General features: G+C 43.0%; 1 protein-coding gene across 3 annotated transcripts in view; it reads right to left on the bottom strand.

The window, feature by feature from the left end:
* Positions 1-17057: 17057 nt before the first annotated feature.
* The window catches only part of ZDHHC23 (zinc finger DHHC-type palmitoyltransferase 23), a 543478-nt gene continuing 534879 nt past the window's right edge, over positions 17058-25656 (bottom strand). For all 3 annotated transcript variants that reach the window (XM_044073154.1, XM_044073152.1, XM_044073153.1), the window contains one exon: positions 17058-20717. In XM_044073154.1, coding sequence (XP_043929089.1) covers positions 20450-20717 — 268 coding nt within the window. In that variant the 3' untranslated portion in view covers positions 17058-20449. The remainder of the gene's footprint in view (positions 20718-25656) is intronic.

Below are 25656 nucleotides of genomic sequence, written 5' to 3'. Positions count from 1 at the left end.
CAGTGTTAGTTTCCATAATGAAGTTTAGGTCACAGGGGGGTGAGATGGGCTTTCTTGGTGGTCTGATGTGTAAGACTCCTTTCAGGAATAATTTGACATCAAGTCTGCTTAGTAAAGGGGGATCAAGTGGTAGACAGGCTAAAATTGCTGATAGGAGGACTTTCACTGAAGAGTACAAAAGACCAGTCTTAATTAGTTCACGCACATAGGTAAAGACTGGGGTGTGGGTGGGGGGGCCTGCCTGGCAGGGATTCCTGTCCTTATGGAGACACCAGTTGGAGAATCTTTCTCATTTTGATAAGTAGGATCTCCTACTAGTTGGGTTCCTGGCCTCCCTCAGGACTAAAAGCATGTCCTCTGAGTAGTGGTGTCAAAGGGATTAAAGGTTTATCACCCAGAGTTTTAGACCTAATATCTGTTGGTGAGGGTGAATAAGAGTTCTCTTTTGTTGTGTGAGTAGGTCCACCTTGTGGGGTAACTTGTGGTGTTTGCCCTTGGCTAATGAGAGAAGTAGGGGAACCAGTGCTGCCTTGGCCAATAGGGAGTCACCGGCAAAATGTTTGGTTTGTCCTCCTGATTTTCAGGACGACTTTTTGAATAAGAGGGAAGGATGGGAATGCATATAGAAACCACCCCTTCCATGGAATGCTCAAGGCATCTACCCTCCAGGCAAGTGGAGAGTGGTCCTTGGTGCAGAATTTTTCCAATTGTCTGTTCTGGGAGGAGGCAAACAAATCTACCTGAGGTGTGCCCCACCACTGGACAATGTCTAGAAAGGTATCCCTCCCTGTTCAGCATCCACTTGTGCTGTAGAGAGAATGTTCCACTGAGAATATCCGCTTGTTTGTTGTCCTGGGAAGGGATGTATGTAGGTTCATAGGTAGGTACTAGGCTATCGGCCCAAGGGCCTACGTAAGCCTAGCCAGCAAGGTTCCATAGCTTACGCCACCCAAGAAAGTTATTTTCCTGTGCCACTGTCCAGCAGAGACACAGAAGTGATCCCCGGGGTGTATTTCCTATTTCTCATCCACTCATCAAGAGTTTTCTTGAAGAGTGCTAATGAAGAACTTTGTTTGATATAGATGGGTAGCCTGTTCCAGAGTATGGGAAGTCTCCGGGACAGGAATCTATCTCTCCAGCATGTCCTGTTTATTGTGGTGACAAGGTTTAGGTCCCTAGAGCATGTAGCTTGGAGGGATTGGGATTTCTTTAGGTGTAGCATGTCCAACAGCTCTGGGTTTGACATAGCTTTATATGTTAGGCAGAGATCACCTCGGAGTAGGCGATATGCTACAGAGTAAAGCTGCAGGGAGCTGTTCCTAGAGGCAAAGTCCCAGATTTGCAATATTATCTGGCAGAGGAGGTAGGCCTTGGTCCCACCCTGTTTGTTAAGATACCACATGACTGTGGTTTTGCCTGTGAAGATTTGAAGGGAGCAAAGATGTAGGACAGGGAGGAAGGCTTTTAGGGCCAGAAGAAATACAGTCATTTCCCTCCCATTGATATTCTTTTGGAGGGTAGGGTGCCAGGTCTCCTGTATCATGAAGCCTTTCATGTTAGCCCCTCCCACCCTAGGTCTGAAGCATCTGTATGCATGTGCTGGGTTGGGGTGGGTGGTTGTAGTGGAAAGCCCGGGTTCAAAATTATTTGTTAGATCCACCACCTTAGTTCTGCTTTGATGCAGGGGAGGAGTGTAATCTGGCGCTCTAGGGGATGTTGGTGTTGTGACCACACATTTTTCAAGTACCACTGTAGTTTTCACATGTGCGTTCTGGCATAGGGATGGTGGCTGCCATTAGTCCCAGAATCTGCAAGAATTGTCTTGCACATATCTGTTGAACCTGTAATAGGCTTTGGAAGTCAGTGGAGAGAGAAAGAACTTTGTCTTGAGGGAGGAAAGTCTGCATCAGGTCTGTTCTTACCCTGCATCCCAAAAAGATTTTGTCCTGCTTGGGGGGGGGTTTGAGGATGACACTTGGAGGTTGAAGGTGAATCCCAAGCTTTGAAGCAGGGAAGTGGTGAACCTCAGATGGTTTTGAAGGGTGTCCTCTTGTTTCTGCTAGAATGAGTATGTCATTTAGGTAAGAGTAGATTTGAACACCCTTGGTTCTGCAGAAGGCTATAGCTGGGGCTAAGCATTTTGTAAATACCCTGGGTGCAGTAGACAAACCAAAGGGCAGGGCTGTAAATTGAAAATGAGAGCAGGGCCCAGTGAAATGCAAGAATTTTCTGTGGAAGGGTTTTATAGGGATATGGACCATAAGCTTCCTTTAGATCTAGTGTGGCCATAAAGGCCTGGGCATGGCAGTAATGGTAGTAGAGTTTGAAGGAAAGCATCCTGAATGATGGAACTTTTAGGAATAGGTTTAGAAAGGACAGCTGTGGTATTGGCCTCCAAAGGCCATCTTTTTTGGTGACCAGAAAAAGTCTCGAGTAGAAGCCTTTTCCTTCCTGTCCTTGAGGTACAGGTTCTATAGTTCCTAAGGCGAGAAGGTCTTGCAGTATGTGAGGGATGAGATGCAATACATTTTTTGGGGAAAAAGGAATGCCCCTTGGAAGGGGCATTTCCTATCAGGAAAGGAAATATCCGTTTTGTATTATTGCCAGGACCCAGCTGTCTGATGGGATGGATTTCCAAATGGGGAGGCAGTGGGTGAGGTGGGCTGACAAGGCGAAGTGGGCAAGGCTATTATGCATTGTTGGGTCCACTTCTATCTTGAAAAGGCTGCCTTTGACTGGGTTGTGAGACAATTGGTCTGGAGGAGGTTTGCCCCCTGGTTCCTCTCCTATCCCTGGAAGAGGAAGGGGTAGCTGAAGAGGAGGGCCTCCTGACAAAGGTAGTCTTGGCATGATAATTTCTGTAGTATGTAGGGATGGGGGACACAAGCAAGTGCTTGATGTCTTGAAGCTCTTTACTTTTTTCCTGCAGGTTTTTGAAAAGGTCTGCAGATTGTTTACCAAACAGTAGGTTGTGGTCTAAAGGGGCGGCTAGGATTTTAGACTTGAAATCCTCTGGAAGTGGTTGGAGGAATAGCCAAGAATATCTGGGGAGAAGTGATGCAGATGCTGCAGTGTGCACAGAGGCCTCTGCTGCATCATAACTGCATCTAAAAGAATGTCTATCTACCTGAGAAGCCAGGGACAGTTTAGATGCTATCTCAGTTTTGGTTGGGCAGTCAGGGGTGGAAGACAGGAGAGTAGTGGCTTGGAATACAAGGTCCAAGGCATATTTTATCATATGGGTTTGGTAGCTGATATCTCTGAAGCTAGGGTGGAGGAGGTATAAACCTTCTTTCCTATACTGTCCATGTTTTTGCTATCCTTATCAGTAGGCTGAAGAGATGCTGAAGGAATCAATCTAGATTGCTTGTCATGGGATACAGCAATAAACAGCAGGGTCTGCCAGGGGTGGTTTTACTAGAATTTTTTGATCATCTGAAACTTCTCTTAGGGGCTGGTGGTTGTCAGTCTGGGTTCTTTGATGCTGAAGTGAAGCCATCAAAGTAGGCAGGAATGACTGGTGGGATGACTGAAGGCGAGGGAGATTCCACTTGGAGTAATTCAAAGTATCTCCTTTGTGTGTCAGTCATTTGGGAAGTGTCCCATTTAAAGTATTCTTTCATCTCTGTGATGGTCTCACCAAAGGTGAAAGCCTCTAGTGAAGAGTCCCCTTCTATGGATTCCTCATCTGGGGAATAATATTCAAGTGGGAAGGCAATTTCAGAGGAATAAGAGATTGATTCCTCAGAGGATGAATAGTCGGGTTGCTGTTCTTTCCCTTCCTGGGCAGTAGGCAAAGGGAGAGAAGTGGCAGAGGAAGGCCTAGGACTGAGCACTGGAATGGTGGAGGGGGAAGAGGCCATGGGCCTAAGGGCCATGAAGACCTGCATCAAGGAGCTGATGAAAGACTGCCAGCTTGCGACTCCTTCAGAAGGTGGAGTCTGGTGCTTTGTTTTCCGTTTCCTTTTTAAAGGCGTAGTTCTCGGTGAGGGCCTGGGTTCAGGAGGCTGGGAAACCATAGGGGCTTCAGACAATGGCATCCTGGTCGGTCGTCCGACGATATCTGGTTCCCCCTCAACCTCGGTAGAGACCGACATCTGAGTTACCTCCCTGGACGCGCTTGGCCATTACTTCTGAAGTGGCTTCCTTGAGGGGAGCCGTCAAAGTAGATGGTTCTATTAAACATCCCTCAACTCCTAAATTGGAAGCTGGTGGGACGTCCAATGGTGGACAGTTAGAGGAAGTAGGCCTGGAACCTTGGCCTTTTTCCATGGTGGTTCCGTCAGAGTGGCCAATTCGGGATCCATCCTGAGCGCTAGTTTTTTGAGTCTCTGTTTTTTTAAGTATAAGTTAAGGGCGGCCAGACGGCTACGGAGGGTCTTGGGTACAAAAGATTGACAAATAGAGCAAGTGGTGTGGTCGTGCTCTTGGCCTAGGCAGAAAAAGCAACAGTCGTGTGTATCCTTATGCAGTTTATGTCGTCTGACATCGGCTAAAGGTAATTACAGCAAACCAAGCTCAAGCAAAATAAAGGCAAAATGGGGTACTTAACTTTAGACGTCTTCAAGTAAAGGAGAGAAGCGATCGATGTAATGGTCGACTGTGGCTAAAAAGTTCTTAGGTCTGTGCGTGCAGACATCACATTTAAAGGTCCCTGGTTTATGGCCCTACGTATGACATTCCACGCACCTACAGCAGCCAGACATAAGCTTTTGTATAGGAGCAGACGTTCGGGTCACCTGAGGTGGGGAATCCCACACTAAGAATACTGCAACATAGGAACAGGAGGACATCATGTATTGACAGTGGTGAAGAAGAAACAAAACATTTTTTTGAATTATGAAAATAAAGAATTTTGGGAAAAGTTAAAAAATGAATATATATGGGAAAGGTTTACATGTATTAATACAAATATGATATTATATGGGAAGTATGATCAAGCAAACAAATTTGACACTGATAAATGAGATAAAGTATTGTTTGTGACAATATGCATATATGCATGCTGTGGAAAAAAGATGTGAGAATTTGTTATATAACAAGAAAATGTCAGAGAATGATGTATTAGCTGAAATAAGAAAATGGTTGTAGAAAAAAGGGTGGGGTATAAAAATAAAAGAAAATTATGAAAAAATAGAACTGTTTAGTCAAGTTCTTTCATGTTGATAAAATTATTTACAAGTTATCAAAAGAACAAGTTAAGTATGAATGCTAAAAATGTGTGCGTGCATATTTTATCTAAATTTTTATATGATATAAAAAAGAGTTATGTTCTTTCCATAACGCTCCATTTGTGTTGCCCATCTTCATTGCATTAACCTGAGGGACTTTGTTCCGATGCTCGGAACTGACCATCCACCTTCTCACAGCTCGAGATTCCAAACTTGAGCTCCTCCAACTTCCCCACAATGCTCCACTCCCCCCACATTACCTCAGATCAAGCTTGCACACCAGGAAAAAGGTGTTTGTAACCAACATTAACTATAATACAAGAGAAAAAGAGATTAAGCTATATATAAATATACATGTGTGTGTGTGTGTGTGTGTATGTGTGTGTATCTCCCAACAACAGAACATAAGGAATTCAACCAAGGAATAGAATTCCTAAAAAAGCTTCAAGGCTTCCCAAAAAAACTTGGATAGTGCAAAGGGGGGCAGGAAGGTTAATGGAATAAAGTTGGACAACACAGATGAAACGTTATAAGAACATTACTACTTTATCTGATGTTGTCCAACCCGTTCCATTAACCTGAGGGACAGAGTCCTCAACTACCATACTCCAGGGTGGCCATTAAGGAAGGATATTCTGGAGAGCAGCAGAATGAAAAGCACGTCTTCTCCTGGAAACCAAGTCCAATTTGTAATGAATGACAAAGGTACGAGGGTTTGACCAAGTAGTAGCAGCACAAATGTCCTCAGTAGAAACTCTGGGCCAAAAGGCTTGAGACATGGCCATAGACCTTGTAGAATGTGCCCTTACCAGACCTGGGAACGCCTTTAGAAGAATAGATAAAAGTAAATACAATCTTTCAAGCATCTGGCTAAAGCAACTTTGGTGACTGCCTTACCTTTTTTAGTATTCGAAAAGGAAACAAATAACTCAAACCTCATGAAGGATTTAGTTCTATAGATGTAAAATCGAAGTTCTCTATGCACATCAAGTATGTGTAAGGTGTATTCTCATTTGTTCTGATACTAAGGGAAGAAAACTGGAAGACCAGTTGACTGGTTAATGTTTGTATCTTTAGCCACCTTGGGTAAAAAAAGAAGGATTTGTATTTAAGGTAACTCTGTCTTTATGAAAAACGAAGTATGGAAACTTAGAGGAAAGAGCCTGCAGCTCAGACACTCTCCTGGCTGAGGTAATAGCTACTAGGAAAAGTTTTCCAAGAAAGGAATTTTAGATCTATGGTAGCTGAAGGTTCAAAGGGAGGATGGACCAAAGCTTGCAAAATCAAAGTAAGATCATAAGAGGGCATAGGATCCTTGACTGGAGGTTGTGGCAAAAAGTTGCCCCTAAGAAAACCTTACATAACTTAGAAGAGGCCAAAGAAGCTGAATCAAAACCAAAATGGAAGTTAGAAATGGCAGCAAGCTGTGCCTTGACTGTAGAGTGACTAGCACCTTCCTTGAAAAGAATGGCTAGAAAGTCTAGGACAACTGAAACTGGTGCTGTAAAAGGATTTATCTGACTCTGCTCCACCCAAAGAGAAAATCTTTTCCACTTACTTTTATAAATCTTGCAAGTGGTTGCACTATGTGATGAAATCAAAATGTTCCAGACTGAGGAAGATAGCCTGGGAGATGTAGCAATCATTTGAAGTGGAGAAACCATGTGTTTAATTTCAGGGCTTGAATGTTGGTATGTGGATGCCCAGACAGATGAGACAATAGATTTGGACTCTGATCTAAGTTCATTGGTGGGCAAATCAGAGGACACCAAAGAAATCTGAACCAGATTTGTCGAGGCCAAAAGGGAGCAATGAGGATCACTTTGCTTTGCAACTTGAAAGCTTTCTGTAGGAACTTGGGAATCAAAGGAAGAGGGAGAAAGGCAGAAAGTAGACCGGACAGCCAACCATGAACCAGAACTTCCCTTGGGGAGCGTCCCTGAGGAGGGATCAAGGCAAAATACTTGCTGCATTTGTTGTTGAGGGGGGAAGCAAAGAGGGTGCAGAAACGAGAACCCCATTTCTGGAAGACTGCCTCGGCCATAGACTGGTTCGGGAACCACTCATGAGACATCAGCAGCACTCTGCTGAGTCTGTCGGCTAGAATGTTGAACTACCACGGAATGTGCGTTGCCACCAGAAAGCAGTCAGGAGAAATCACTCACTGCCAAACCCTCATATATTCTTGATAAAGGGAGTAAAACCTGGTCCCTCCCTGTTTGTTGAGGGAGCAAACCACTGACATTGTCTGTTTGGATCAAAATAGTCCCGAGGAAGAAAGCTGTCTAGTTCTAGCAACATTAGAAGAACCGCTATCATCTACAGGACACTGATATGCAACTTGGTCTCTTGGGGGGGGGGGGTCCATGTGCCTTCGACCGTCCGGCCCAGACAATACCCCCCCAAACTGTGAGGTTTATGTGGTCAATGTGGTGGTTGAGAAGCAGAGAACGGTTGTCCTAGAGTCACCTCTGGTGACTGGATCCACTAAAGGAGAGAATCCCTGCATACATGAGACACAGTTTTATGGGAAATTCAAGGGATTTCTGAGAAGAGACCACTGTACTGCTAGGGTCCACTTCAGAATGTGCATATGAAAATGTGCCATTGGAAGAAGGGTTATGGTTGCTGCCATGAAGACCAAAGCCCACAGAATCAGAGAGGCCAGGGATGTTGGAGCAGTTAAGATATGGTTAACATGTGACCTCATATTTAGTACCCTGTCCAGTGTAAGATAAACTTGAGCCACCGTTGTATCTAGACGTGTCCCTATAAAGTCTATGGTCTGAACCGGATCCAGGTGAGGCTTTTGCTAATTTATAGTTATGCTCAGGTTGAAAACTAAGAAGGAATTCCAGGCCTGAAGGAGAAGATGCCTGGTTGGGGCGGGAAGGAGCCAGTTATCCAGATATGGAAATATCTGACACTCTTGCAATTGGAGATGAGCTGCAACTACCGGTAGACATTTGATGAACACCCTGGGGACAGTGGTGAGACCAAATGGAAGCACCCAAAATTAGTAGTGACTGGTTCCCAGCCTGAAACATAGTAAAGACCTGGAGCGTCTTTCCATCTTGATATGGTAGTACACATCCTTGAGGTCTGCAGAGCACATCCAATTGTCCATCTTCAGGAGGAGTAAGATGGACTGAATCATGACCATCCTGAATGTGCTGTGTTTCACTGAGTTGATCAGGTATGTGAAATCCACTATTGGCCACAGATCCCCTTGTCATTTTGGGTACTAAAAAGAATCTGGAGTAAACATCTGATCCAACCTACTCGGGGGGACTTTTGGTTGACTTTTTTGTAGTAGCCTTTTTTATTTCCTGGGCAGCGTCCTCCCTCTGACAGGGTGGAATATCAGGGAGGCACAATCTTTGTTTGTAAATGTCAGAAAAGGGAATGAAGTATCCTCTGGATGCAATCCTTAGTACCAATTTGTCATGTATGATGGCCTCCCAGGTTTCTGGGTGCAAGGAAAATCATCCGCTGACTGCTTCCAGAGGAGAGCAGTTGGGCAACCCTTCAGGACCGCTGGAAAAGTTTGTCTGGGGTAGGTTGCCGTGATCCCTGACTTTGTGGACCCTCTCGGCCATGTGGGCAGCATCTACCATTCTGACTATATCCCCCTCTGCCTCGGGGGGGGGGGGGGGAGTTCCCCAAATGCCCTGGAAAAGGCCACGCGACTTCCAAAACCACGTTTTCTTACTGCCATGCTGGTTCCTAGAAAAGGTCCATTGTGGAGTAAAAAACAGATCCTGACAGCAGACAGGGACTTACCATCTTTCTCAGTCTGGGTCAAGGTGTCACCTTCCATAGGCCCAAACAAGATGGAGCCATCAAAGGGGGCATTAAAGAAAGACTGTTTGAAGGGCTTCGCAAAAATCACACAGCCTCATCCAGGCATGACGCCTAATGGCAATGCCTGAACCGGCCACCCTTGAGGTACTCTCTGTAGTGTGAAAGATGAGTCTCATGGCCTCATTAGCCAGGGAATGTAGGGTGGCCAACCAAGAGGAAACCGACTCCTGCTCCTCAGAAAGTAAGGACCCCGGGACTGAGCTAGAAAGTTCTTTAAATAAGTCCCTTTGTAGCCGGGTAAAGTGAGAGAGAGAGAGTTCAATGCCCAAAGAGCAAAGGTAGATGAAGCATAGACCCTCTTACCAAATCTGTCCAGAGCCCGGGATTCTCTGTTTGGGGGTGGACAAAAGAGCTTTTGTAAACAAGCTCCTTCTTGGTGGCTGCTGCCACAACAAAGGCATCTACCGGGATTCCTTAGGTCCAAAACTGTTTGTTGGCTAGGGCACTCAAAATTTCATCAGCACACTTGGGAGATGGGTTCTACTGTATCTAGTTCCTTTCCAAGCCCTCGACACCAGCTGGCTCAGCGGGTCATCCGGGGGACACCCAGGTGGAAGATGGGCCGGCCTCGAAAGCTTCCAACAACACAGCCACCTTTGGGGATGGGGTTTGCGAGGGCCATCCACACTTCTGGCGAAGGATTTCAAGAATGTCTCCAAAGGAGATCTCCTCTGGTGGAGATTTGGGACATCCTTCACCTTCCTCGAAGTCCGTATCTGTGGTAAGGGATTCCGTAGGGGAATCCACATACCTCCTTTTATATGGTCTCTTCCAAGGGACCTCCTTGTGAAGGTGCTCTGCGGAGGTATCAGAAGAAGCTTGGGGATCCACTGAGTGAACAGTGTGGAGGCTTTCTGGAACGGGCTGTCCATGTGGCAGCTCAGAGGTCTCTGGCACAATTCCAGAGTGGTACAGGGGAGATTCCGTTGCAGTAGGTGCCGAGGAGGGTCTCTTGGGAACAGAGAGGACCCTCTCCACCATCTCAAATGTGGAAGGACTCCGAAAGACCTGCAGCTGTCTCACTGGGGCCGAAGCCACTGGAGCAGATAAGTCCAGGACCTAATGGGCTCCCCACTCTGAGGGGGAAGCTGGAGCAGAGCTGTCAAAGGCCAAGACCCCACGGGGAAGAGACAGCTCTGAGATATTCGGAGTCGAAGTCAACCCCCTGGAATCGACCTTGATGCTACGGCTTTGAGACACACTTGGAACCGAAGCAGCTGGAGCCAAGCAAGTCGGGGAGAATGCCTGAGGGGAAGAATAGTAACCCAAAAGAACCGATAAATCCAAAACCGAATCTGTGAAGGAGCTACAGGCTAAAACGGGCAGAGCCTCATGTATCCAGATGCAGAGAGGGCGAACATAAGCCCCATCAGGATCTGTGTCTTGAGGAGCTACCTCATGAGCTTACCCACATCCCTAGAGGACAAGCTTCGGGAAGACCTAGACAAAGCCATGGTAGGAGATCGGGGAGATCTCCATGGGGAATGGGTCAGAGATCTTCCGGGAGGCACTGGCAGAGAAGGCCCTGTCTCCGACACAGCTGGAGCTGATGTAGGGGGAAAACCACTCAGTCCCGTAGCCTCTGAGGAGGAACGGGGCAGAGGAGAGGAGGTTAAAAGAGCTCAGAGCTGAGCCGGTCAGTTCCAAATAGGACCGCATGGGTGATGGTCTCCTGGACATCTTTGGGCTTCTTAGCCGGGGGTGGAGCCCCTGATGAGTAAGAAGCCCACAAGGTGGCGGAAGGAGGAAGGAACCCTTTAAAATGAGCTTGCTTCTCCTATTATCAGCCACAGCCCGTGGGTGAAAAGTCCTGCATATATCACAAGGTGCTTCCAAGTGGAAAAGCCCCAAAAGTACAGTTTTGTACCTACCATAAATGTAGATGTCCGAACAGGATAGCATCTGCAGTCATAACAAATGGGTTGTCCTGTCGTCAGGCAGCCCTTCGGTCGGCCGGATTCCAAAGTCTGGGTCACTTCTCCCGTCATCTCTGCTGGTCTTGGGTATAAAGGCATCAGCCCTCAGTGTTTCTTGCCCCAGATACCAGTTGCCCTCTAGGAAAGCTAAATTTTGGATAAATGCCAATGTTTCCAAAATAGTAGAAGGCAAACACAAAAAATAAGCATGTATGTACATATATACAAACAAATACACCATAAGAGACTCCCCAGCTAGCTATTAGGAGGGTAAATACCCTAGGAGTACCACAGAGGGAAGGAGGGGGTAATCCTGACTGCAGATGCTATCCTGTTCGGACATCTACATTTATGGTAGGTACAAAACTGTACTATGTCCTTCAAGGATGCATCTGCAGTCATAACAAATGGGTAGAATACCATAGCCAAACTAGGGAGGAGGAAGAAGAATTATGGTGTAGTTAGGATCCCTTGCAATACAGCAGTGGCAAACCCTGCTCAGGATCTAGAGTATAGAGGTAAATTATAATGCTTGGCAAATGTATGCACGGAGGTCCAAGTCAATAATGTCCTAAGAAAGCTGTGGTAGTGGCTGTAGCCCTTGTAGAATGAGGTCTTATGTTCTGTGGAACTGGTTTTCCATGGTAGGAGTAACAGAATCTTATGCAATTTCCTATCCATTTGGAGATTGTCTGTTTGGAAATTGCTTTTCCTTCCCTTCCTGTTGCATAGGCTACTAAAAGCTGGTCAGTTTTTCTGTTACTTTTGGTTCTGTCCAGGTAGTAGCGTAACTGTCTATGTACATCAAGGTATGCAGCAGCCTTCCCCTGTTCTGTGGATTGGGAAAGAAGGTAGGTAGGTGGATTGCCTGGTTTAAAGACACTCTGGATACCACCTTAGGCATAAATGTAGGATTAGTTCTCATGGACACTCTATCTTGATGGAAGATTAGGAAGGGTTGTACTGCCATTAAGGCCTGTAGTTCAAACCCTCCTTGCTGAAGTAATTGCCAGTAGGAAAGCAGTTTTCCATGATAGGTGTTGAAGATCTGCTGTTGCTGCTGGTTCAAATGGAGGGAGTGTCAATTTTTCTAGCACAAAGTTCAAGTCCCATGCTGGTAATGGTGGTTTCCTAGGAGGTTTTACATTCTTGATCCCTCTGAGGAATTGCCTGAGTAGAGGATGCAAAAAGACAGGTGGATCGAAGCTGTATTCTGCGGAAATAGCTGATGCATGTATCTTGATGGAGGAATAGGACAGGCCCGTATGTAGAAGCTCTGCCAAGTACTCCAGGATGTTAGCAATATCTATGTTCGACACATCTTTTCCTCTTTCAGTACTCCAAATGACAAACCTTTTCCATTTTCCTGCATAGTTCCTTCTTGTTGAAGGTCTGTGGGCTTCAAGGATAATGTCTTTACCCTTTGGGATAAGTCTGGGTTAGTTGCTGTTATGTGATGTTCCAGGCAGTCAGTTGCAAGGTTTTTAGGTTTGGGTGCATGATGTTGTAGTTGTTCTGAGTTAACATCAAAGGCATCAGGGTATTGACCACATTCTCCCTGAGACATGCTCCTCAGCAAAGGATACCAGTGTTGTCTTGGCCAATTCGAGCTATCAGAATTATCCTTGACGTTCCTCTTTGATTTTCAGTAGTACCTTGTGCATCAAAGGAAGAGGTGGAAATGCATATGCTGTCAGGCCTTTCCAACTGAAGGATAGAGAGTCTACCTTCCATGCAAGTGGGTGGCATGTCCTTGTGCAGAATTTTTTGAGCTGGTGATTGAGTGGGGATGCGAATAGGTCTATTTGTGGCATTCCCCTTTTCTTTGATGGCCTTGAAGATGTCCGGGTGTAGCATCCATTCGTGAGCATCCGAGGTGGTTCTGCTTAACATGTCTGCTAGGGTGTTTTCTTTTCCTGGCACAAATATTGCCTGTAACTGGATGTTGTAGCTCAGAGCCATATTCCAAAGGTCCAGAGTCATTCTGCATAGGGGGTATGAATGAGTGCCTCCCTGTTTGTTGATGTACCACATGACTGTGGTGTTGTCTGTCCTTATCATTAAATGGCCTTCTTTGAGGGAAGGTCTGAATTTCTGGATTGCTAGTTTTACTGCTAGCATTTCTTTTTGGTTTATGTGCAGGTGCAGCTGGTCTGGAGTCCACAATCCTTGTATGCACTTGTCCAACATGTGCCCCCAGCCTAGGTCCGTTGTGATGGTTTGGTTTGCTTGAAAGTTGTGGAAGGGCAAGCCTGGGTTTGACTGGCATGCTTGAGCCCACCATAGGAACTCTTGTTTCAGGCATGGGATTAGTGGGATTTGGTTTCTAAGCTGTGCCTGTGTTGAGACCATAAATTCTTTAGGTACCACTGTAGCTTTCTCATATGTAGTCTGGCATGGGGACCAGGATTACGCATGATGCCATAAAGCCCAAGGCCTGCAGTACTTTTCTTGCTGTTAGTTTGTTCTGCTTTGTTAATGTCAAGAAGTAGAGAGGAGTTGTTCTTGTTTTTCTGCAGTTAGGAATGCCATTTGTTTTACTGTGTCCAATTCAAGAAAGTTCTTGTCTGGGATGGTATCAGTCTTGACTTTTTTAAATTGACTGTGTATCCCAGGGTTTGTAGTAAGCAAATGACTCTTTGTAAATCTGTTGTCAGTTTGCTTTTGTTGTCCGCTTGTAACAGGCAGTCGTCCAGGTATGGATAAATTTGGATTCCCTGTAGCCTGCAATGAGCGATTACTGATGCCAGGCATTTTGTGAATACTCTGGGCGCAGTAGATAAGCCAAAGGGCAATGCTGAGAATTGATAATGCTCTGATCTTGCAAGAAATCTGAGGTATCTTCTGCAATTTGGTCGTATGGGGATGTGCAGGTATGCCTCCTTGAGATCTAGAGTTACCAGCCTCCTTGCCCAGCATGGGAAGAAGTTGCTGTAGGGTCAGCATTTTGAATTTTGGGACAATGATGTATGTGTTTAAGACAGGTCGAGAATAAGTCTCCAACTTTTCTTTTTCTTGGTACTAGGAAGAGTCTGGAGTAGAATCCTTTGCCCTGTTGTGTTATTGGTACTCTTTCCACAGCTCTCATCTTTGTTAATTGAGCTATCTGCTTTAGAGCTTCTGTTTTTGATTTGGAGGTAGGTTTGGCATTCCTCTTTTACTGGTACGGTGTGGAAGTGGAACCTGTAGCCTTGGTCTATGGTTTGCAAAATCCACTTGTCTTTTGTGATATAGTGCCAATTTTGAAAATAAGGCTAACTTTCCGCCTAAAGGTGCTGCTATTTGCTCCCTGGTAGGCGGTGTCAGAGCCAAGTCACTGTGACTGTCCTGTTGCAGTGGCAGTGGTTGTGTCTGTGCCTCGCTGGTTATTGCCTTGCCACTGGCGTCCTCTATAGGCACCTCCTCTGGATTGATTTCTGCCTCTAGAGCGTCTATTCCTGCCTCTTTGAGATTTTGAGGAGTCTGGAAAGGACCAATTTTTGGCAGGCCAGTTCCTGCTAAACCTTGGGGGCTGAACCTGTAAGAAATCCTTAACTGTTTGTACAGATTTTGCCTTCTCTTCCATTTTCTTCATTACTTGCTGAGCAGGGGTACCAAATAGACTGGCCTTATCCATAGGAGCATCTAACAGCTTTGCTTTAACATGATCCGGCAAGACCTGTTCTTTCAACCATGCATGCCTTCTTATCACTGTGCCAGTCATGGCTGATCTAAATGAAGCCTCCAGTGCATCATAGCCACATTTTAAAGAATGGTTACTAACCTGCTGAATGTTATTCACCATTTCTAAAACATATTTCTTATCTAAGGAGTCATCAGAGGACAGCTTCTTAGTTAACTGATCAGTTTAAAGCTCTAGCTGAGAGAGTAGCAGAGGTGTAAACTTTTTTCCCCCATCTCTCTAAGGACCTGGATTCCCTTTCAGAAGGGAGAGGTTTTTTTGCTGAGGTCGAAGCTACTGCCTTAGGCCCCTGGGATATAGTCTCAGGATCTGCAAGTGGGGCCTTGTATAGGTGGTGATGAGTGTCTGGCACCCTGTAAAATCTATCTGGTTTGGCAGGGGCTGGAGGTAAAGTATCAGGAGCAGTGCAAACATCATTAAATGCATCATCCACAACAGGCAGAACTGGAGGTATAGCTAAGGGCCTATGTTGTGGTAAGTGCAGAAAGGTCCTAAGCCTTTTCTTGAATCTGAGAAATCTTGTCCCTGCCATTGGAATTGTTCTCTCATGGCATGTAAGGTTTCCCAAAAGAAAATTCCTCTGGTGGAGAGGCAGATGGAATGGATTCTTCAGCATCGGAATCTTCATAAGTAGAAAAAGGAGCCTCTGGCTGATCTGTAATGTCTGAGTCATCCGAAGAATCATCAGAGGACACTGGCTCGGGGCTCTGCTCTAGGTCTCTTTTCTGGAGGCTGAGAGGCCCTGTCTGGGTGAGATTGGGATCCCTAATTAAGGAGATTAAATCCTCTGCCAGAGTAAGCATTTGTGAACTAGAAGTGGGCCTGTGTGAGGGGCTTAACAGGCACTGATTTAACAGTTTTGGCTGCTTTAGCCCTGGCAAAGGCCTTTATAGACATGGCTGCAGGAGGCCTAGCAGCACCACATGCTGGGGTAGAGACATCCAAAGGGATGGTGTCTGATAATTCACTAGGAACCACAGTAGTAGGCAAAACTTCAGAGGCCGATTCAACTAAGGTAGCAGGAGCCTCAGTAGTAGTCATGGATTCGCTGAAGATTGACCCGTTTAAACAGAGACACTTGCTTAACCGTGGTTTCGCCAAGAACCGCGGACCGCGAGTGTCGGTCTTTTTTTTAACAATTTGGGTAGTCGGAGGATCCGACGGCATAATGTACGCAAAATCTGAGCCGAAAACTGTTCAGCAAACTCCCGGTTGAAGGAAGCACAGGCTAAACAGGCTGCTACGTGTGGTCTGGGCCTAAACAAGGTAGGCAGTAAGAGTGGAAATCTTTATGAGGTATTTGTTTCCCACAAGTTAAACAGTTATTTACTTTTTCTGACATCGGCTGAGGCAAGAAAGAGTCCCAACGGGTACTTAGCTTTTAGAAGTCTTGAAGTAGTAGGTAGTAGTAATCTCTGGATCTGACCGACCGGCACTTGCGAACAGCTTCTGCGCAAGAAAGACTGAGGAAAATGGCGTCGGCTGATGCCTTTATAACCGAAGACCAGCAGAGATGACGTCGGGAGAAGTGCGACATCAGCCGAAGCCGGACCCAGACTTTGGAATCCGGCCGACCGAAGGGCTGCCTGACGACAGGACAACCCATTTGTTATGACTGCAGATGCATCCTTGAAGGACATCAGTAGATGCACTCCCTGTGGGCATCAGATAAAGGAATCTTCCACCCACAGGAAGTGCATTTTTTGAGCCTCAAAGGCTTCTGATCAGCCATAGGGACAGAAAAAAAGGAAGAAATGGCATCAAAGAGAAGAAGAGGAAAAATACATTTTTTTTTAAAGCTAGAAAGCCTAACAGAGAGAAAACCAGAGGGCTAGACAGATAAAGAGAAGACAGAAGGGTAGGAGACAGGCAGAGAAAAAACTCACCAAAAAAGCTGCTCAAGCGGAACTCTCTGCTGACATCAAGAGCAACAAACAAGATCTGAGGTAACATGGGCGAGGGGGGCATTGTGGGTAGGTAGGAGGAACTCAAGTTTGGAATCTCGAGCTGTGAGAAGGCAGCCGGTTGGTTCCAAGTCTCGGAACAGAGTCCCTCAGGTTAATGGAATGAGTTGGACATCGGATTGAATATTAGGGTTAATAAACCATCCCTGCTCTTTTTTGATAGGTGCCTTGGGATCCTACCATCCACCTGAGCTACTACAAACTCATGCAGAAGTGACTTCAGTTAGACATCTCAACCAGAAAGACTCAGGACTGCAGGACGCCCTAAACATTGCACTGAAGCTTAAGCAATCCATCTACCTGGTGTGGGAACAGAATCCACAGCCTTCTGCAGAAAAGGTGAGCGTGCTACCTGTTGTGTCACTGACACTGCTATTTAGTTTGGAATAAGAGCTTAATCATTATTAAACTTCATCATTCTTTAGATAACACCTTCAGAAAGCTTACAGTAGAAAAATAATATGAGCACAATTTTATTTTATTGCAGTTTATCTGTGATAATTCAACATTTCTTCTGGATTATACAGAATACATCAAGATCTGCCATCACGTTCTGTATAGTGAGTACAATATTTTTAACACTAGGTCCTTCTCTTACATTATTTTTTATCACTACATTCCATACATCATACAGCAATACATCTCGAGAACAGTAAAGGTAAGAAATATAGTTTACATATGAAGAAACAGTTAGTGTATTACTGTTTTTTTATTGTAACACACAAGTCCATCATCCTGTCACTATTGACTTCATTTACCAAGCTCTTAAATGACAAGCTACTTCAAATATTCCTCATTTTTTTTAATTGCTGAAACAATGTTCTTTAATAAACTAACCTCAAGTTAAAAAAGGCAATACCTATTAAAAATCATCTGACCAAGAAAATTGTCCTCTGATCTACAGGATGACCAAATTATACATTGTTATAAACAGCGGGATATCCCAAAATGTATTTTGTTTAGTTACCTTAGCACCCGTTATGACTACTAGAAATTATTTACTTTTTAAGTATAGAAAACATATACACAATTTAAATATCAATATATGGTTATTAAAATGTGCAGAAAACATGGTTGTATGCATTAGTCCCTCCCCAACATACATTCCCCTTCTTACTGAAAGTATATTAAAATCAATAAAAATAAATGATGTTCATGGTGATTCATCTGGAAGATGCTAATATCTAACCATCATGACCTTACGCCTGTGCACAGATAGCTACTACCTCTGCAGAGCACTGACTTTTTTCACTTATGGAAATCCTTGTATAAAAGCCCTTAACAGTACATTATAAACACAATTTACTTGTGAGCTAGGCACTAACAAACATCTTAAGGGAGTAATAAAGGCACAGAGAAAAATGACAAGAGCTTCACAGATCTGCAGGCTTTCAGTATGGATGGATAATTCCATGAAGGACACAATGGCAGAGTGAAATTTGTTTCAAAAATCAACCACCTAATGGCATCAAAATAATGGACAAAACTTGCACTTGAATAGCAAGTCAGCATGTAAGCAAAGTAAAGGCTCTGCAGTCAGAGTAAAGGGTGACATTAGCACTCAAGTGAAGGATCTTAAATTGGATGCTTTTGTTAGGATACAGTTGGACATGTGAGAGCATAAGCAGGCTGTAAACGGGTTACTAAATTTCACAGGGATCCTAAACAATGTCCCGAAGCAGTTTGCATCATGTTCGTACAAAGAATGTCTGAAAGGTTGCATGCCAAACCTGAAGAAAGCATCCTATGCACTATGCAGTACATTTTTAACCATAAAAATCAGAGAAGATGTTTGAGCCTCTGTGATCTTATTGCAAGAATCTTCAAAACTGTCCTGACATTAGGTCATATGTCCCACAACAGGAGCACATTATCTCACTTCGCTTGTGTAGAGGTATGCAGATCATCACATTGTGTCCTGTTTGTTCAAAATATCACTTTGAAGTGCCTTAATAGTTCAATCTTTTTATTTTAAAATTGTGGAGCTACGAAAATGCTGCACATTTCTCAGAAAAATGGTCATGTAATGGGAAAAAAATCTAACTCCTCTAACTGCAGCATAAAAAATAAGGCAACATTACATTTGACAAATACACTCTTTGCATAGTAAATAGTTATTCACAATCATATAAAACAGAATGTGCTATGACCTCCCAATGCCTAACTAAAAGAACCGAAAGCTCCCATTCAGAAAATACACTGGTAGCCCTTCAACACTGGAACAAGTGTACCAGTAATGATGTATTGTCTAATATTCAAGCAGTGGAATATAACAAAGTATAACATTTTAACAGATTGACATGACAAGCAAATTTGCTACTGTATAGGACATTCTTCTTTCTCTGTGAAAACATGCAGTACTAGAAGTTTGGGAAAGCCACACTTAAGAAAAGCTATAAGAGAGCAACTTGTTTGTATACTTCAGTATTAATAACCAATCGATCAGATGAAATGTTCTGCCACTAGACAGAACATGCTGACTGGTGATTTATTATAGAATATTGGTGCTCTGTAGTGGCAGAACATTTTGTCCGTTGGTTATTAGTTCTGATTTCTTCCTTGCTGCCCTTTTACATTTCTGCTGGTTATATTTCAGTATTCTTTTTTGTTTTTACTATTTTTTTTGCATTCATCTATACAGGTCACCCTTCCCCCTTCTCTCTTTCCCATACAGTTTACCTTTCCCTGTTCCACTACATCCTTCTGCTGCAAGCTTTGTTATACATGATGCCATCTTCATGTACAATTCTATAATACCTCTTACGGAAGTAAGTGAAACAGAATGAATAAGGCTATCCAGTTAGGGAGAGCTACCAGTGTCATGCACATGTGTGACTATCTGAATAGCAAGGCATGGGTCACCTCAATACCGTACAAACATTCCATAAAATATCAAAACTGGACTGGGAGCTTAACTAATGGTGACACTCAATATGTATGGTCCCCTTCTCTTGGATCAATGTAATGCAATAAGACACAGTAAATTGCTAGAGACGCTCATTCTCAGTTGCTTACTAGGGCCTGTGATAAACATGTTAGCTTGGCCTTAATAGCTGGACTACAGCCAATACTGAAAGCAGTCATACTTGCATCCGTTGTAGCCATTTTGGGTTAGGCATCTCACAGTGTACATTCTTAAGTGAGACAGGACAATAAACACAGCTCATAGTAGTTACTATATGATTCCTGCTTCTGAACCTCTGAAAATATATTGCACTTCAACTAATTATAGCAACATTAATAATAATAAAAACAACACTAGTAATGATAACAATAATTCATTCAAAATCTCAAAATGATTGTCAAGCAAGTAATGTTTTGTTTATTCTTTGATTAGAGATGGCCATCTAACACAGCTGTGTGTAAAAATAATTCTGACTAGCTTAGCCTGTTGTTAAGTGACCTAGTGATGTACTGCTCATTTATTCCAGATGTCCTGAGTACAAAGCACTTCAAGGAAAATAAATTTGGCATTTTAAGTAATTTGGATTCCTCTGATGCACTTTTTCATGTAGAAGCAAACCTACTTTGCCAGTGCTGAAGTTCCTGAAGATACATTGCAACAAAATGTTCTTCAGAGGGAGGTTGAGTGTTGTTAGACTTTGCCTTACATAGTGCAGACTACTAAAGCTTTTAAACTCTATTGACAAATGCAGGGTCAATGTGCAGATGCATATAAGGGACATGGACAGACTGCCTCATGTTTAAAATCGATGGAATGACAGAGATAAAAGGCCATAAAATACATCATACAGACCCGTTTTACCCATAAAGAAAGCTTTGTGTAAACAAAGACCTACATAATTCTACACACAAAAACAGTGGGCCCAAGATATGTGTGGTTAAAAGTCTTTAAATTAAGTCTTCAACTTTGTGCCTAGACTGAGGTGACTTCATTGTGAGGAATTCCTTCCAGTTTTTTAGGAAACCATGGTTGTACTGGCCTGTATCCACAATTAGACCCCATAAGTACTTGCGCCCGATTTCCTCTCGTAATGCGATGCGTGCTTCCCTTTCTGTCACATTATAGCTGATGTTGATTAACTGAATGATGCAGAGATGGCCCATACCAGCAGTCACAATTGCACAATACCATACACAAGCAAAGGAGAAGGCAGAGCTGAAAGGCAAATAAACAATACATCAAAAAACTGTAAAATGATGATACTTTTCATTGGAGAAGCTTAAAAATCTACCACTAGATGTAACTTTTCATTGGAGAAGCTTAAAAATCTACCACTAGATGTAACAAAGTGCAATTACATAGTTACTTATTTATTTACTATTTTTAACATTATATATAAACTGAACAGTAGCACCTCAATGACTTGAGAACTGGCTGTTAATGCACAGTCATTTGTCATATTTTTGGAAACGTCCTGGAAACATATTTAAAAAGATACAACATGTTTCACAAGACTACAGCACTAAAACATACCTGGGTTGAGTTATAATGGGATGTACACACAGACAATATGGTTTCATCAAAACAGCAATCCAACCAAACCCACATCTTAATAAGATTTACTGCTATTATAACATGATTTACATTGTTTTAGTTTAAAAACATATATTCAAATTCACTTTTTTTGTATTCTAAAAGTAGTCCACTCATATGTTTAATAACTACATTACAGGATATAAGCTCACAGTCGGAGGATGTCTCTTAAAGATTTGCACCTACCAGCAAACATAGCAGTAGCAACCCAATATTAGGGTAGCTTTATTTATATTTATATTCAAAATGACAGTGACTTCAAAACGTGCACTTGTTAAACATAAAAAATTGACACTCTGCAGCAAAAACATGAAAAAGCAATCATATTATTTAATTTAAAGCTGATGTTGCTAGGAGGCAGAACAAGCAGTTTCACCTGAATGAAAAACAGATGGCATGGATAAAATAACTGCCTAAGCTCCTAAAGAAAATCTCAAAGGAGAAGTGAATACAACATTAAACATAAACAACAGTCACCTGGATAGAGATGGCGGGCTTATCAACTTTATGATATACAGGAGGAACTTGATTTGTGGTTTTCAATGCAAAGACGCTTCCAAGTTACCAAAAAATCCACTGCAATGAAAATGAGCATTTTTCATTTTTAAGGCCAACCACAATTGGTGAACAAAGTAATACACTTTTGGAGTTTTATGAAAAGGTGAAAAATATAGTTTGGCAACAACTGCCAAAGAATGTCACACCAAAGTTGTAAGTTTTATTTTCGTACCCTACTGTGTCAACTAATACATTTTTGTTATACCTTCTACGCAGCTGTAAATAGTTAATTGAATTTTATACACAGCGCTGTTTATTATATAATAAATTCATGTTTCATCTTACTGTTTTCACAGTTTCCTGTCTCTCTCTACAAAATGTAATTGTGCTGATGCTTTCTTTTAATGCTCACAGAGCCTGGATCATGGTGAAAATGGTCAACAAGATCAGTCCACCTGCCTAGTTAAAAAATACTAAAAATAATGAAAAATAAATACATTCTACCACACTATTTATTTAACAGCCGCTGCTGGTAATAGGAATAAAACATTTTTAGGATTCTACGACTAGTGGCAAAATGCGAAAGGAAAAGACTCAAAATCAAGTACACCAATGCATTACCATTTGCCTCTCAGATTTGGATCATGGTCGAAAGCTACTACCTAAAGTAGTGCTCAAGGACAAGATGCGTCCCAAGAATGCCAACAGCATTCCTGGTGTTCTGGTTGTAATGTGACAGAATGGATGGATGAACCCTTGTCCGAAAGAAAAATAGCTTCAAAAGTAAGGTAGAGGGGGGTCAATTATTTTGGTGCCTGTTTACCAGTATGGGAGACACTCCACTGCCATATCAATCTAGATACCAAAAAGCACTTGTGGCAAACTAAAAAGACATTTACACCATAATTCGAGATTATATCAAAGGCTTATAACCTGTTACTATTTCCTGGAATGCTCCCTTCATGATGAAATATATGCAATGCTATAACTGGCTAAAAAATCATGAGGGACAGTTTAAGACTGTCTAGTAATTCCAATCCCCCTCCCCTAGTCACTGATGATAGAATGGGTGAAAACTGCTGGTCAAGAAGCTGAAAAAGCTTTCATTGCTTACTTACTTGAGATCTGTGTCATAGCTACAAGTGACATAATACTTTTCAAGCTTCTCAATGACACAATGTATTAAGTCTCATATTTAACTATAAGTTATGTATTCACCATAACTAGGCATTTGTGTTATTTTCATTCTTCCTCACTAATGGGTTCAGATCAGATCCTGAGATCTGACTCGGCTGCATATACCACATTTCAAATCCAGTTCTCAAGCTCCTCCCTCTACCCATAATGCTGCACTCCATACCCATTTTCTCAGATCGAATTTGCTGCTTCATCTCCCAGTTTTTCAATAGAAAAATAGAATAAACAGAAATAAAGACAGGGTTCAAATCTGGAACAGTAGGTTCCAACCACAATTCAATAGGTTCATCCAGAAGCAAAAAGGATGGGGGGACTCATGGGAAGGAAGTTGAGGAAGAATGAAAATGGACAACACATGCCTAGTTATAGCGAGTAAAACATTTATAAATTTGATGATGTCCTTTTCATTCTCTCTAACTAATGGGACAAAGTCCCCAGCTACATAAACCTTGGGTGGCCCACATGGAAGGATATTCCAGAGAACTGCCAACCCAAATGAGGCTCTACTTCTGGATATGATATCCAATTTGTAGTGTGAAATAAAGGTATGGGCTTTGGACCATGTGGCTGATGCACAAATGTCATCAACACAGGTCCTTGACCAAAAAAGCTGATGAAGTAACCAATGATCGAGTTGAATGAGCTTGGTGAGGTCTTGGTAAGTCTTTTTGAGAATAAATTAGTGAAATGCAGTCTGTACTCCATTTGGCCAGGGTAATTTTAGAAACTGCTTGATCCAGGCGATTTGATGAAAAGGATATGAAAAGCTGATCTGACTTTTTATATTGCGTTGTCCTGTTAAAGATAAAAACGTTGTTGACCATGTACAGAGATCAAGGAGATGTAGCATGTACTCTCCCTTATTGGAAAACTTTGGAAAAAGGACAGGTAAGTTAATGGACTGGTTGATATTAATTTCAGAAGCCACCTTAGGTACAAAAGAAGGGTTAGGTCATATACAGGACGCTATGTTTATGAAAAATGATGTAAGGGGGTTTCGCTGAAAGAGCCTACAGTTCAGAAATTCTTTTTGCTGAAGTTATTGCTAACAGAAAGGCTGTTTTCCATGAAAAAATTTTTAGATCACATTTGTCTGACAGTTCAAAGGGTTTCTGAGTTAAACCTCGAAGAACTACCATAAGGTCCCAAGGTGGTGAAGGATCCTTTATCGAAGATCTGAGGAGAAAAACGCTCTTCATAAAAGCTTTGCAAAATCTAGAGGCGGCCAGGGAGAAATTTATTTCCTGAATATAAATTAGAGATTGCTGCCAACTGAAGTTTAATTGTAGAAAACTGGCTCTTTGATTAAAAAGGGTTGTGAAAAAAAAAAAGAGAACTGCAGAAGTTGGGGCCGAAAAAGGGTAAATGTTTTCGTTAGAAGCCTAAATAGAAAACCTTTTCCATTTACTCCTATACACATTCTCAGTGGAAGTTTTTTGTGATGCTAAAATAATGTCACGAACTGGGGAAGAGAGCCTGGACTGTCTTGAGTATTACTGGAAAAGGAAAAATCATGCTGTTAACCAGAGGGCAAGAAGGTTGGGATGTTGAATGCCTGATGGATGAGACAGGAGATCCTGACGAGGCTCCAGTATCCATGGAGGACAACAAAGATGAGACCATAGGAAGGGGAACCAAATTTGCCATAATGGGGCAATGAGGGTTAGAGAGTTCTTCAACCTGCTTGCTTCCTATAAGAATTTTGGAATTAGGGGAGGAGGAGGGTAAGCGTAAAGGAGACCAGAGGGCCAAACATGAAGCAGCTATGCAATTCCACCTGAGGGGGGATCACAGCAAAGTATGTGCTGCATTTTTTGTTGAGAGGGGAGGCAAACAGGTCGCAGCAAGGCTGGCCCCAACACCTGAAGATCATGTTTGCTACTGACTGGTTAAGAGAACACTGGTGAGGCATTAGAATAGATATGCTCAATTTGTCTGCCAGCAAGTTGGTTTTCCTGGAATGCGAGTCACAATTAGAAAGAGGTCTGAAGAGATTGCCCATTCCCACACACTTATGGCCTCTCTGCACAGAGGGTAAGATCAGAATTCTCCTTGCTTGTTGATGTATCAGATTACCGTCTGTCTGAACTGCAACAGTCCCCAGAGGGAGATATTCTTGAAATGACTGCAGAGTTTAAAAGGACTGCTCTCATCTCTAAAACGCTGATATGAAATTTGGTCTTTTGGGAGGACCACATGCCTAAGACCGTCCTTTCCAAGAAATGACCCTATTCTACCCCAGTTGGGAGATGTCTTTGGTCACTGTGGCAACTGGATTCAGAAAGTATAGTTGTGTACACTTACCATAAATGTAGATGTTCGAGTGTATTCACTGTTGTAGTCATTACATTTGGGTTATCTGCTTGCAGGAAGCCCTCAGTCAGCCTGATTAACCAAAGTCTTGGGTCCTGCATTGGTTGCTATCCCTTCTTCCATGATGTCAGGTCATCAGGGGTATAAAACATGCAGTGCAGCCGATGCCATTACATCAGTTTTTCTTGCCCCAGATGTCAGGTGCCCCCCTAATTGGAAGCAATTAAATATAAAAGTACAAAGATATACCTCCAACAAAAAAGCAAATACACCAAAAAGGCTTTTAAGCATAGTAAGGGAAAGAAGTTACGGGGCTGGAGGGAGGGTAACCAGGACTGCAACAGTGAATACACTCAAACATCTACATTTATGGTAAGTGTACACAACTGTACTATGTTCTTCGTGTTTCACTGTTGCAGTCATTACATTTGGGTAGATTCCCAAAGCTATGGTTGGGAGGAGGAATTTAGATAGCATTAGGGCCAGTTATAAGGCCCTGCAAGACTGCAGTGGCAAAGCCAGCTCTGGATTTAGAAAAAATTGGCAAATGATA

Source organism: Protopterus annectens, chromosome 5.part1 (assembly GCF_019279795.1).
Source record: "Protopterus annectens isolate FY-2018-M chromosome 5.part1, PAN1.0, whole genome shotgun sequence".
NCBI classification, from domain to species: domain Eukaryota; kingdom Metazoa; phylum Chordata; order Ceratodontiformes; family Protopteridae; genus Protopterus; species Protopterus annectens.
The sequence above is the reverse complement of the archived record's forward strand: the minus strand, read 5'-3'. Positions and strand labels throughout refer to the sequence as shown.